The sequence below is a fragment of the Sorex araneus genome, chromosome 5 (genome assembly GCF_027595985.1).
Source record: "Sorex araneus isolate mSorAra2 chromosome 5, mSorAra2.pri, whole genome shotgun sequence".
NCBI lineage: Eukaryota > Metazoa > Chordata > Mammalia > Eulipotyphla > Soricidae > Sorex > Sorex araneus.
The window spans coordinates 178,407,609-178,422,311 of record NC_073306.1 but is presented as its reverse complement, the minus strand read 5'-3'; the positions used below and the strand labels follow the sequence as shown (position 1 = coordinate 178,422,311).

General features: G+C 39.4%; 1 protein-coding gene across 1 annotated transcript in view; it reads right to left on the bottom strand.

The window, feature by feature from the left end:
• ATP10D (ATPase phospholipid transporting 10D (putative)) overlaps positions 1-14,703 on the bottom strand; it is a 114,752-nt gene that overhangs the window by 38,114 nt on the left and 61,935 nt on the right. The window contains exons 11-14 of the mRNA XM_055140494.1: positions 9,798-10,036; positions 4,127-4,315; positions 825-1,428; positions 139-245 (exon numbers count right to left, since the gene is read on the bottom strand). Coding sequence (XP_054996469.1) covers positions 139-245; positions 825-1,428; positions 4,127-4,315; positions 9,798-10,036 — 1,139 coding nt within the window. The remainder of the gene's footprint in view (positions 1-138; positions 246-824; positions 1,429-4,126; positions 4,316-9,797; positions 10,037-14,703) is intronic.

The following is a 14,703-nucleotide window of genomic DNA, read 5'->3' as shown; positions in this document are numbered from 1 at the left end:
TAAAATATGGCCTCAAGGAATAATGGAAAGGAAGACTGTGGCTCAGGGGCTTTCCTGGGTGATCGGATTAGAGTTTGATACATGCTAATTTCCATTAAATGATGGTTAAATAAAGAATGTGGGCATGAAGAGGCTTACCTTCTTCGCTATACATAAAGTGCGTAGGCCTTGTTTGGCGTAGTCATCTAAGTGTTTCTGGGTTTTCTCCCTTATTATCATCTGCTGTTTTTCCAGATTTGCTCCATCTGAAATAATTAACAAAACACAAGCGTTTCCACTCATTGGCCTATTTATAGACATATTTTTAAAAACAATAATGGCCTAATCCACACAACAAAAGACCTTGTGGTTTTGAATGCCAAATGAGCCTTTATAAAAGGAAGTCCTCAGAATAAATCTTCCCCTTGTTCTCTGGGAAAAGGAACAAGAACTTAATGCAAATACAGTTCAAGCACCATTAATAACAACAGGTATTTTGGCTGTCAATCATGGTGTGAGGCAGGCCAAAGGCTCCACAAACACTGCATACACTACATTAAATCACCAATGAACCTATGATGGAGGCTTTATCATCTTCAGATATTAAAGACTTGGGAAATGTATAGTTAAGAAATATTATCATGGTTAAACTAATAACAGAGGTCTGGTTTGAACTCAGTTCCCAAAGTTAAATATTTTCTCACTAAATTCTAAGCAGCTTCCCTTTACACTGCCAAATGTGATGGATTCCCCAAATATTGGCATGTCCCTTCTATGAAACCAAGCAGAGGGCCCTTTGCTCCAAGACCCAATCAAGATATAATCAATATATAATCAATACCCACCTGGACTGGCGACGGAGAGAAGCTCCATGATGACAGAATCCGCGCCCTTGGTATAAACCACAACTTGGTTGGAGAGGGGGTGTCGGACCACCACGGACATTCTTTTCCTCACTGAGTCGAAAGGCAGGATGTGGAGGAGTTGAAATGTTAACGGTCCCAAAGCAGCGAAGTCCACTGTGACCTGCTCTGGTGTCCGGGACCTTAGAGAGCACTGGTACGCCCTGGCGGCATAGACCAGGGCCGCCTCGTCCGGGCTCTCAGCCTCGTAACACAGACCGGAGGCCCAGGGCTGCTCCGGGACGGTCTCCCCCTGGGCAGAAGTGACGCCTGCATCACTGTCTTGGTTCTCGGCCTCTGCAGGACAGCAAGCCGAGTCCTCCTCGGGGATCCCGCTCGGCTGCGGGGCTTCTTCCAGGGGCGAAGCCAGCTTCACCCGGCTGAAGAAGGACAGTCTGCTCACGAAGGGGTTTGGGACCCCAATGGAAGGCTCTTTGCCACAGACAAGCGATGGTGAACTTGACCTTCGAGTAGACAACCTCTGGAAGAGGTTCTTAATCTCTTCCAAAGACTTAATGGGCATTCCGCCCAGTGAGGAGAGGCCAACCTGGAAAAGAACATTGAGGAAGGGCTCCATCATACTGTCAAAAAGGAGCTGGTTATGTTAACGTCAAACTGGGAGAAAAGTAGGCACGATAACGCTTTCCTAGGACCCAGTAATTCCAGTTCTTTGGCACCCGCCCCAAGGGCCCCAAAGTTCTATTCAGAAAAGACATTTGCAGCAATGTGTTCACTGCAATCACAGAATCACCACCGTTAAATAATCCAAGCGTCCAAGAGCAGAGGACTAGATAAAGAATCAACGGCACATAGACACCAAGAAGCACTATTTGGTGTGAAGAAAAGATGTAATAATGTGCGTTGCTGCCAAGGTGGAGGGATCTGGAGGTCATCATGCCAAGTGGAGTTAGGAGAGGGACAGACAGAGAATGATCTCTCATAAGTGGAATAGAAAGAGACACAGAGAGGGAGTAGCAATGCCAAAAGGCCATAGAACCTGGCAACAGGTCTAGAGCACTGGGCTTGGGGGCTAGGGAGTAGCTCGGAGGAAGGGGATGGGATCATGCCGGGGCGGGGGCAGGAAACTGGACCGTCTGCTAGAAGCATGTACCCATGAAACCCAACCAGTAACTGTATTGTAAACTGTGGTGCTTAAAAATAATTGCATTTTAAGCTCTTCTTATTTTTTAAAAGAGCTCTCAGTACCTCGAACAGCCAGCATCCTGCTTCATACTTAGAATTGCAACAGAAAATATTACTACAAGTGAAAACTGTAAACAGGAAAAAGATGTGCTTTGCCAAGAACATTAAAATTTCTAGAGTGATTTTAGAAGGAGTTTAATGACTAAAAGCAAAAGACATTAAAAGAAAAATGCCTAGCAGGGGACAAACTTTTAGCAATTTTTTCCTAAGGCAGTGATAATTAAGAATACTTTATTTGTATCCTGGAAATAACAATTTTAAACAAATTAAATGTTAAGTTATATCAAGCTAGCACTATCCTGAAATGCTTGATTATACTTTCAAAATAAAGTTTATAGAGACTATCGGGCAATACTAGAAATATTAAAAATAGTACAAAAATATGAGGACACATGAAATCATAATACAACATAAAGTCAAAATGATAGTAAATAAACAAAAGTAATACATAAATCACTGGAAGAAAATTAACTTGGATTCATATCAAAAAAAACTTGGATTCATATCAAAGCATAATTTTCCTCTTATTTTTCAGATTTTATTAAAGATTTTTATTATAATTTTCTTTTTAAAAACAAGTCAGTAAATTTCTATAAGAAGCAGTATCAGTTAGTAGTTATCATAACATGAATTTTAATTATTTTAATTTTAACAAATTTTTCTTGATAGTCTAATTTCTTCTAGTTCTGAACTTTTATCTGTGACTAAACTTAGAATTTAACAGTAAATATAATTAGGTCCTATGGTTCCACTATAGGAACCTAATTTTTTTTCATTTGAAAATAATTTCTCCTAAAATTTTAAATTTTATGCTAGTGTGAAGGATTTGGGCAGATCAATTTTCAAACTTATTAGCAACTAAGATGTGAAGTGAAACTCATTCACAGATGAGGTACCTGTATTACATCTGACACTGGATTAGCACCTAATTCACTGCCTTTCAATCATCATCTTGAAATGTGAAACTCAAATTCTAGTATGCTTTCAGAGCTTTTTCAGAACTACATTCATTGGGGATGATACAATAATATTTCTTTTCTTTTTTATTGTATCATCATGGACAATAATATTTCTTATATAAAATATACCCAAATATGCATACTTTGAAAATAGCTTTATAAGAAAAATTGTAATACAGTGAGAGCAAAAAAACTGAATGGCTTATTCTCTAACTACATAATCACTTTTCAAACAGCAACTTTCTAATTGAAATCTTGTGAAAATACATTTTTTTATAAAAATGAAAGTTTAATTGTAAGTAAATTATTTTTATGTTAAAACTGATCAATCACCTCTGCAGTTGTCAAAATGGTCTGATAAAAAATAAAATTTTAATTGAATTGTGCTGCAAATAAAATTTTAAGTGAATGTATGCAAAAGATATAGTTATAAACAAGGAAAATAGGCCACCAGCAAGCGGTCTCAAATAAATTTTTCTTTATTTGAAAATAAACTTTCCATGAATTCTAAGCAACAAATAAACTTAAAATCCAACTTCTGTGACAACTATAAAACCTTAGTATAAAATAGATATACTGTATTTTAGATTTATTATGTTCAAGCTACACAACTGATCCATGATAAAGATAAATTATTACTGTATATGATGATGAGTTTAATAAATCATAGTTCTCCTAACACAGTGCATATGGTTTGGGAAGTCTCAGACATCTAAAATAATTGTAATCTGATAAGGAAACCAAGCAAAATGAACATCCTACAGTCAGCAATAACTGTTATCTTCATTCATCCAGAGGCAAAATAATGCACAGAGTCACAGTTTCAGGGTTCAAATCCCACTTCACACAAACCGATCTAGTAACCATGACAAGTTGTGTGACCTTGTCTGTAAAATGGAGAACAATAGAGTAAGCAAAAACCCGTGAGATTGCTCATAAGTTAAACATAGCAATACAAGTAAATCTCCTGAAACAACTTAAGTGATGTATAAATATTAGCTATAAGAAGCCACCTACGAAAACCAATATAAGTGCACTGAAATTAAAGTACTATTCTAGAAATACTTGCATTTGTGATCTTACCTTCTGTCGTGGCTGGTTAGGTGCAGAAACCACTACTGTGTTGCAAATTGCCAATGCAATAAAGAAGTCAATAATATACAACATTTCTAGTGGTGGGTTTGGAACACTCCCATCTGCTGAGGTAAAGAGCTGAGGTGTAATCTGACTAAATTTGTGCAAGAGCCTGGTGTCTGCTACCACATCAGTTTCCTGAAGAGCCAATAAGACAAAGTATTACTAAAACAAGAATCTAAAAATTTGTTAAAATTGAGTCATTTCTATAATCACATCTACGTAACAAAATGATGAACCTTATTATTCAAAATATATATATATATGATGTCATGAAAAATCAGAATAGAGCAATTAAAGAAAAAAATAAATGACAAATCAAAAATGCACAGTATCAGTGGAGATAACTTGAATTGTTAAGCTAGACAGGAAATGGAAACAATACCTATCACAAAAGTCTAGCTGAATGAGTATTTTCTTATTTTCCAATACACAATGCCAATGCTGTATTTTATGGCATCTAGAATTCTATCTCGGGCATAGATTCATCTAAGAATGACTAAAGTGTATCACCTCTTTTTAAAGTTATGGTTTCAATCATAGCATGCTATTTTTTAAAAAACTTTTTATTAGTGAGTCACTGTGAGGTTCAGTTACAGACTTACAAACTTCCATGCTTGCATTTCAATCATACAGTGGTCGAGTGCCCATCCCTCCACCAGTGCCCATTTTCCACCACCAATGGTCCCAGCCTCCCTCCCCCCACCCCCACCTTGTCCTCTCTCACCCTACCTATCCTCTGTGGCAGGGCACTCCCTTTTGCTCTTTCTCTCTCCTTTTGGGTGTTGTGGTTTGCAATAAAGGTATTAAGTGGCCATCATGTTCGGTCTATAGTCTACTTTCAGGGTGCATCTCCCATCCCGAACGGGTCCTCCTAGCACCCTTTACTTGATGGTCCCTTCTCTGAGCTGCCTTTTCCCCCGGCATGCGAGGCCAGCTTCTAAGCTGTGGAGTAATCCTCCTTGTACTTATCTCTACTGTAGCATGCTATTTTTAACCAAATATTTTATAGCTCAAGTCACAACTATTGTAAAAAACCAAGTCGCCAAAGCAAAAAATTGTTACAAGCAGACTAACAGAGTCTATCAGAGTTGTGTTAATAACTTTATGTCCTAGTAATATTCTACAAGATTTATTGAGTTTTCTTCTAGGAGATTTTGATCATCAAATATATTTGGCAACTATGCTCTGTGCCCTTCTTTTAAATCTGTACTGCAAATTGGCAAATTGGTTTTGTTACTGAGAAAAAAAAATCCCAAAACTTTTGTACCTGGGCTATAGTTTAAAGGGCTGGAATGCATGCTTTTCGTGTAGGAGTTTCAGATTTGATCCCCAGCACTGTTTGCATGGTCCCCAGCATAGTGGAACCCTCCCTCAACACCATACTGGACCCAGCGTAACCCCTAAGTACTACCAAGTCTGGCTCCTAAACCACAAAAACACAAAGCTTGATTTTGCTTCTCTATGCATCTAGCATTTATTTAAGAGAACTAGCACTAACAAAAAAATCATAGAAATGTTTATAACCCAGTAACAGAATGAACTGCTTATAATCCAATCCCATAAAAGCTAACTGCTAAACAGTATCTCATTTAGATGACTTTAAAGCGGAATCATCTACTTTGAATTAAGTTTTCACAAAAGCCCCAGAGAAGCTCTGGTCATGTTGGTTGGCAACATTTACTGACTACAGGCAGGTCAGCAAGGTGATTACTGTGCCAGGGTAAAACAGGATGGAGTTCTTTAGGCTCAGAAGACCACAGCTTCCATCTCAGTGCTTGGGAATTAGGTGAGAATTAGCATAGGTTTCATTATGAAAGAGCATGGGGAGGAAATAGTGTGGATTTGAGCTCAGGTCCCACACCTGCTGTGGCATGCATCACCTCAGGCAGGTTTGCTAACTCCCTGCACATTTCTTTTTCCTCTTCCTGATGATGGTAAAAGCAACATCCACCTCACAGGGGGGCTGTACAAAGTAAGTGAGACCATAAGTGCAGTAAGACGAGCACAACAAGAACCGAATCCTGATGACTTCTTTTCCTTCTCCAATGACAAGGAGGTAGCTGGCCAGGCTCATAAAGGGCTTTAGAGGTCTGAGACACCTGCAGCCACCAAGCATTCTCAGTCTTCCATCTAAATGCATGCACAGTTCCTATCCTGTGATACTTAGCAACATTTCAATCTCAGGGTTCAGTGGAATTGGCAGGTACTTGTAAATCAAATGTAAATCACATTTCCTCATGAACCTCACAGATGAAGTAATGCTGACTGGGCACTAGTGCCAGACCTTGACATATCCAGAGAATAATGCCATCCTTTAGGACCTCCTTTCCAGTCAAAAGGCACGAGCTTCAAATCTAAGAAACTTCCTCCTCACTTGGCTTAGTCCACGATGGGAAAGTTTGGAAACCTGTTGAATAGCAGTCAAGGCCTATGATTATACTGTTGTCTGGTCTTGCAAGTCTCACCGGATTGAAGTAATATTTCCTGAGGCATCCTCAGAATGTTGAAATATATTAATCCAAAAAAGATAACAAAAGATAACTGCTGAAATCAGTTTAGGAAATATTTAAGTTAAATAGGTTTCTTGGCTGTAGCACTTCTCAGAGTTAATGGGTGCGGGGAATTGCCAAGAAAGAGGTCTTCCCAATTTCAATTTTTGGAAACATTTATTCTAAGAAATACATTTGTGATAGAGTTAGAGACCTTAGACCTTAACCAGACTTCAGACTGGCTAATAACTGGATTCATAACATAAGGCTTCTATTGCATTCTAAAATCAACCTATAATGATCAAAGGTTTATCCTCTTTCATGATAAAAGCTGATTGAAAGCAAATCTTTGGATTCTGACAAAAGAACTGAGGTTCCCAAGCAGTGTGTGAGTATGGGGGAGATGATCGGAGGGAAAGATAGGATGGACCAGAAGTGCTATGAGGACAATAGTAGAAGGTTTAGCAGGTCTGGTGTTGGTAAAGGTGGAATGAATTTGTATATTAAAAGCATGAAAGTAACACTATTGCAAATCATGTTACCTCAGTAATAAAAAGTTTTCAATGCTATTGGTGTAAATCAACCTAAAATAGAGCACATGGGGAATCACTTGATGGTAATCTGATGACTGTATAACTTTTTTTTTTCTTTTGCTATTTGTGTCACACCTGGCAATGCACAGGGGTCACTTCACTTCTGGCTTTGCACTCAGGAATTACTCCTGGCGGTGCTTGGGGGACCATATAGGATGCTGGGAATCGAAGATGGTTCAGCTGCATACAAGGCAAACACCCTACCTGCTGTGCTATCACTCCAGCCCCCAGTGACTATATATCTGAGGGTCTGTTTATGACCAAAAGATACAGGAGCTAGTGAGAGACAGGGCTGTATGTAGAGCTGTTTATAAAATGTATGATCAAAATCAATGTAATAAAAATCCAAAGAGGCAGGCCAATTCAAGATACTAAAACCATCCTAAAGCTACATATGAAAGAGAGCCCAGAAGAAGATTATGGGGGAAAAGGACATATCAAAATGACGCTACAAACTTGGAGCATTTGTCTACATTACTTTGTCTCACTAAAGTAACTTAATCCCTAACGTGCATCTTTAAAACAAGTTCTCAAAACAAGTTCTCACTTATTTCTTTGGATATGACTTATCTAGAATAAAAATAGAAGGAGAGGGACACTGTCTTGCTCATTTTGTACCTCAGTATTATTATTTCATTATCTTTCATTAAACCATTAATTATTGCATTAATTCCATAAATATTTATTGTAGAGTTATGGTGTCAGGTACCTCTTAATGAAAGAAGGATTCAGGGACAATACAGGATCCTGATTTGTACATAACTCACATCTGGTTGCAGCAAACAACTGACCCCAAACTAACCTACAGTCAAATAAACAAGAAGCTCCCAGAGTTTGAGAGACTGGGGGGTTGACAGAGGAGAAAAACCTTTCCCGGGGCCAGTGAGACGTCTGCTCAGACAATGTCACTATAATAACTTTCCAAGTAGCTAATTTGTTCTCCTGATGCCACCTATTCTATTTATTTTGGGGCCAGCCACGTAGTGCTCAGGGGTCCTGGAGGATACTCTCAGTGGTACTTGGCTGCCTGGATCAAACAGTTCAACATACAAAGATGCAACAAAATACAAAGATGCTCAAGCCAAGGATGTTGGGCATCAAAGTTGGGGCCTTGCATGAGCAAGGCACGCACACTCCCCACTCACCCCAATTCCTGTTCTCTCTCCCCAGCTTCTTTACATTCCGTTTCATAATTTCATTTTACTTTAGTTTGGGACCATACCTAGCAGTTCTCAGGTTTTAATCCTGGCTTCTGTTTAGAAATCACTCATGGCAGAGCTCAGGGGGCTATGTTGGGTGTTGAAGATTGACCATACACAAGGCTGTAAGGCAAGAGCCTTTATCCCTGTACTGTGTTGCCAATCTGTGTATTCTATTTTAGAGGGACCAACAGTTAACAGTCTCCTGGCAGGGGAATCCTCATTTTGGTAAATCATAAGAGTTAATGGGATGTGGAAGACAGAGCAGGAAACTGAAGCTTACCAGAAGCAATTTTAAACATGGCAACAAATTTTTTATTTCTAATTCTATTTATACAGGCTACTTTTTTTTTTTTTTTTGATTTTCGGGTCACACCTGGTGGTGCTCAGGGGATCACTGCTCTGCACTCATGAATTACTTCTGGCAGTGCTTGGGGTCCATATGGGATGCCCAGGATCAAGCTGAGGTTGGCTGTGTGCAAGGCAAATGCCCTACCCACTGTACTATCACTCCAGCTCCCAGACAACTTCCTTTTTCCTCTTCCAAATAGTCTTCCAGTATTATTTTTACAGTAAAAGGGGCTTGGCCAAAGATTGTCAACACTTCCTCCTGACTTAAGACCCTCACACCCGACTGAGTTGTAAATGAGAAATTTTAGAAACTGCTGCTCTGGAGATTAAGATTATGAAAGAAAATACTGATTTGTGAGATTTGGGGGAAAATGAAAGACACATTCATTAAAATAATAATAAATCAGTGGGTCTAGACAGATAGCTCAAAGGGCTGAGCACATGCTTTGCATGCAGGTAGCTTAAATTCAATCCCTAGCACCATAAGTTCTCTTAAGATCTGCCTGTAGTGACTCCAGAGCACTGAGCTGAGAGTGAATAGTTCCGAACAACACTGGGGGTGGCCGAAAAAGAAACCAACAAAAAATCTTGGAGGGTGCCAAAAGGCTCTTGAATTTCCCTATTACTTAAGACACACTATCTCAGAGATAATTCTAGAAAGGCTTGCAATTTCTAAGAGTGAGTCATGATCCTTAATTCAACACAGCCTTTTGCCAACTCAGATATGATCCCTGTGACCAGAAATATGATCTGGCCTTCCCCTCTACCCTCGCAATAATTTATTATCTTTTAAACACTGAATGATCTCCAACATTAGGAAGTAGTGATTGGGCTTTTTTCTACTTGAAGTTCTGTGTGACAACGAGCTGCAATGATGCCATCTCTTCCCACAGAAAAGACAACAGGTTCAACTCTGTCATAATTATAAGGCAGCTCTTCCCTTCATCCTTGATGTGCAAGATCCAAGTCACGCATACACACTTACAATGGGGCTACTGAAAGCAGCCTGTCTGGAATGTGGCACTTCACTGGATCCATCTCCACTTCCTAGAGCAAAACAGCTCCCACCAAGATAATTTGAGGATTTACTTCCCAGGGGCCCATTCTGCACCACTTTGCAGCTTGGAGCCTTCGGTTTCCCCACGTTGCTGAAGGAGCCACTTGAAGTGTCTGCCAAGTCTTCATCTTCAGAGCCAGTTTCCTGATAGGACTCTAACCGCTTGGCTGTAGAAGAAAGATCACACTGGATCATTATTGGAGATAAAACACTGGCAAGTTGAATGTCAAGTTGTTGAGCATTTGCTGAAGTAGCTCTTTCACACGGACTCCTCCCCTTTCAAACCTAACCTTCAAAGTTCTCTCTTCCTAAACTCTGAGTGAACAAACTTACCTTATTGAGAAAAGCAGATGCAGTCAGATCGGAACCACCCATTGTTCCTTCACAAATCTATCAACTGATGTGCAACTGTATTACGCAAACTCCCTATCTTCTTCCTCCTGCTATAAATACTGGGGATAAGTTATCAAACAACAAACCCTTCACTACTCGAATCTGCATCCAACCCCTTTGGTCTCCTCAAGGACTTGGGTCTTGTAACTCTCCCCTTTGCACTTACACTCATCTCACCTCATCTCATGGCTTTCTGTCGCCATCTCTCCACCAAAACTAGTCTTGCCAATGTTGCCAAGGAACTCCATCTCATCAAAACCAAAGATAGTGTCTAACCACATATGATTTGAACTTATCAATATCCAACAGTTAACCGTTCTTGCCTTGATTAAGCTCATTCTTTTGGTTTCTCTGACACTATATGTTTCTATTCTTCCTCCTGCTTCAAAGGTTGCTCCTTTTTAGTTTCTCCTTCTATCTTCCTTTCGCAGCGCTCAAATGCTGGATAGCTACCAGAGAGCCTTTCCTTCTCCATTTATATGTTTTTCCTTGGTGATGTCATCTATTCCCATCTTTGAAATATTATCTCTGTGCACATGATACCAAACCTTTACCTTTGACACTGATCTCTAACTGGAATCCAGACTCATATATCTGATTCTTCACTTGATGCCTCTAGTTGGGATCTAGTAGATTCTTCTAGAAGACATATCCACAATTCACTACTTAGCCTTGCTCAAGTCACTTATTAAATCCCCCTGTCAGTGGAGAACTTCTCATATATAGCCACACTAATACAAAGTGCTACCCCATCACTATCACCATTTACACACCATTATATTTATTTCAAAATTTTAAAAAAACCCAAAAATTTAAAACATCATCCAGTAGTATATATGCAAAATAGCAGAGAATTTTGCATTGTTAATACAATATTCCAAAAGTCCAAAGCAATGGCTGATTGTCACATAATAAATAATAATACCTTAAATTTGACAGGATGAAATTGAACTCTCTTCTTCATCTTCAAATTTACTCTCTCTGGTGTTTTCCGTCTTTGGAAATGACACCCAGCTTTCTATTTGCTTACTTATGCCACAAATTCAGAATTCACCTTGATTTCTCCCTTCTTCATCACCCTCTATATCCAAAACAGCACTAACAATAGGCCATCATTCATCAAAAATATATCCCAAGTAACTTGACTTCTCTTCATCTTCATTACCTTAGTCCAAAACACCATCATCTCTCAAGTGGACCAGTTCAATAGTCTCATAACTGATCTCCTTTCCCTCTGCAATTCTTTCCTCAAACAGTAGCTACAGTGATCTTCCTAAAAGATAAAGGATATCAGATCACTCCGTGTGAAAAATTCTTTGGTGGCTTCACAAATATAATAAAATCTGAACTCTTTGTACTGGCTTCCACGACTCAGTGATCTTACTTCTGACCTTATTTGTTTGCACACCTTCTTCCTCTACAACACTTCAATTAAAACCCAGCATCACGGCCTTCGTCTTTTACTTTGAAAGTTGCCACATTCATTTCAGTTGAGGGTATCTGTCAGCTACTCTCTCTGGCTGTAAGGTTTTTTTGCATCTGAGCTTCAAGATTATGACTATTTAACCCCAAGTAGCTTTTTCAAACATTCTATATCAGAGCACGCCTTTTAAAAAATTTGCAAAGCATTTTTTTACTAATCTGTGGTATATATAATAACTAGACAAGAGAATGCAATATAGTAAAGATGCTAGATCATGCTTGACCCCAGAGTATAGATAGGGAGAACAGAGAAGAAGAGATCGAGGGGGAAAGAAAAAGGCAGATGGAAGTAAAAAGGGGCAGGGGCCAAACTGCAAGAGATCTGATGAAAGCAGATCCAAACCACAACAACCAAGTGTAAAAAGAGGTCGGCTGTCACAGAGGTAGGCTGGGGATAGGGGTGGGGTGGGAACCTGGAGACACTGCTAGAGAGAACTTGACACTGGGGTGGAAATGGTGCTGTAAACAGCATGCCTAAAACCCAACTACGGATAACTTTGTAAATCACGGTGTCTTAAAAAGCATTATACATGACCATTACTCCAATAGAAGCTGTATCTTCCTACCAGTATGGTCAGTGACTAAAACAGAATCTATTCACTGGCTTTCTAGTTATCTGTATTTAGACAAAGTTAAGTTACCAGATGTGGAGCAGGGTGACAGACGCTGGTGCAGATAAGACCCGACCTTGCAAAGCAGCCCAGAAGCGAAGCTCAAAAGAGGGAGTATCTGAGCAAAGTTGGCAAGAACAGGGTGTCAGCCAGCACCGGGTGTTCGACCTTGAGCCTCACTCGACCTCCTGGTCACATGAGCCCTAGACACAGAAACTGTCACGTATGCTTAGCAAGTCACCCTAATTGCAGCATCTAGCCTTGATTGGGATTGGACCAGGGCAAAGCAGAGTTGGAGAGGTGATAGGCCAATAATGCTAAACTTTCTGTGACTGGACCATCCGCTTAAGCTGAGACTCCCTATAAAATACGTGTGTATTTGGCAATAAGGTGAACAGCCATCAGCTGCTCCCGGAGGTGTTTCTCCACATGCCATTATCCTTTGCCCCATGTCTGCCCGGACCTGGTATGCAACATGTCTGGGTACCATTGGGGGAAAACTGTTCCCCAACAACCAGATAAATGAGTAGCTTAGGGCAAGTTAATCTATAAAAATTATATTTTATCTTTTTATACATTATATAAGAAAATTTATCTTTTGTGTATTCTATTAATTTTCGAATACCCTTTTTGGTGTTTTTTTAGGACAAGAATAAGATAAGGGGCGATGATTCTGAGTTTTAGAACCAGCTCTTCAAAAATTAAGTGAATTTAAGGAAGTCGCTCAATTTTTTTGACCCTATGTTTTCTTAGCAGCAGAGTGAATAACTTAGATTCAATAGTTTCTAGATTTTTAAAAATTTTTTAGTCCTACAAGTTTCATCATATACTCTACCTTAAGTCTTGTATTCTCTCTCAGCTTCCCAACCTGACACATTTTGAACATTTCCATTCTCACTTGAATCCTTGCTTAAAAGACATATTGTCTTCTTTTTTTGCTTACACAAATCTTGAGCATCTTTAAAGTCTTAGTTCAGAGCCATTCCTTAATAACAATTTCTATAATTGTACCAGTTCTTATCCATACCCCCCATTGGAACTTAATGGCTTACAGATATTGTTACTATGTACCAGATATTTGTCTCATTTATTATCATAACAACTCTCTGAGGGGTACAACATTAATATTTCTATTTTGGAGATAAATAAAAGCAGAAATCTTCTCCATTTTACAAAAGTGATACAAAGAAGTCAAATTCTGTTCTATTAAACTTACCAGTGTGTACTCTGTGTCCTCATGCTATATTGTTTCTATATATGACCCCAGAGGATAAGGTTTGGAATAGGGCCCAAACATTTACTGGGTACCTCCTTTACATTAAGCACCTGGCTAGGTCTTTTATATAAAGATTTATATCAGCAGTTCTGGGCTAGAGTGATAGCACAGGGGCTGGAGTGATAGCACAGCACATAGGGCATTTTCCTTGCATGTGGCCAACCGGGTTCGATTCCTCCATCCCTCTCAGAGAGCCATGCAAGCTACTGAGAGTATTTCGCCTGCACGGCAGAGCCTGGCAAGCTACCCGTGGCGTATTCAATATGCCAAAAACAATAACAACAAGTCTCACAATGGAGACGTTACTGGTTCCCTCTCGAGCAAATTGATGAACAATGAAATGACAGTGATACAATGATAATCAGCAGTTCCACATATTTTTTTTAAATTTAAAAATAAAGCTATTGGGGGCGGGGGGGGGGTGGAAGGGATACTGGGATCATTGGTGGTGGAGAATGGGCACTGGTGGAGGGATGGGTACTCGAGCATTGTATGACTGAAACACAAGCACAAAAGTTTGTAAGTCTGTAACTGTACCTCATGGTGCTAAGAAAAAAAATTTTTTTAATAAAAATTGGATAGGGGCTGTTTTTCTACTTTAGGTGTTTTTGTTTGTTTTGTTTTTGAAATGGATCACGCCTGAGATTGCTCCTGGCTCTATGCTCAGAGTCACTTTTGGCAGAGCTTTGGGAACAATATGAGGCGCTGGGATTGAACCTGGATTGACCGCATGCAAAGCAAGCACCTTCCCCACTGCATTAGGCTCTGTTCCTCTCATTGATCCACTCTGCAGTAGAGGAGTCTAAGATATAAAGATATTAAGCACTTTGGTTATAGCCAAACATTTAGTTGGGATTAGAAGAACATTTGAAATTAAGTCTTCCTAACTCAGTGAATAGAAGACAATGTTGCTTCCAAATATTCTATCAATATGTATTATAACATATTACAATATCTGTGTAACTTTCCTATAAATCTAAAGCTTTCCTAAACAATACCTTATAAAAGTATATAATATAAAAGTGCTTTTGGCACCAAAAGCGAAAAATAATTCAGCTCCAAATGGTAGCAG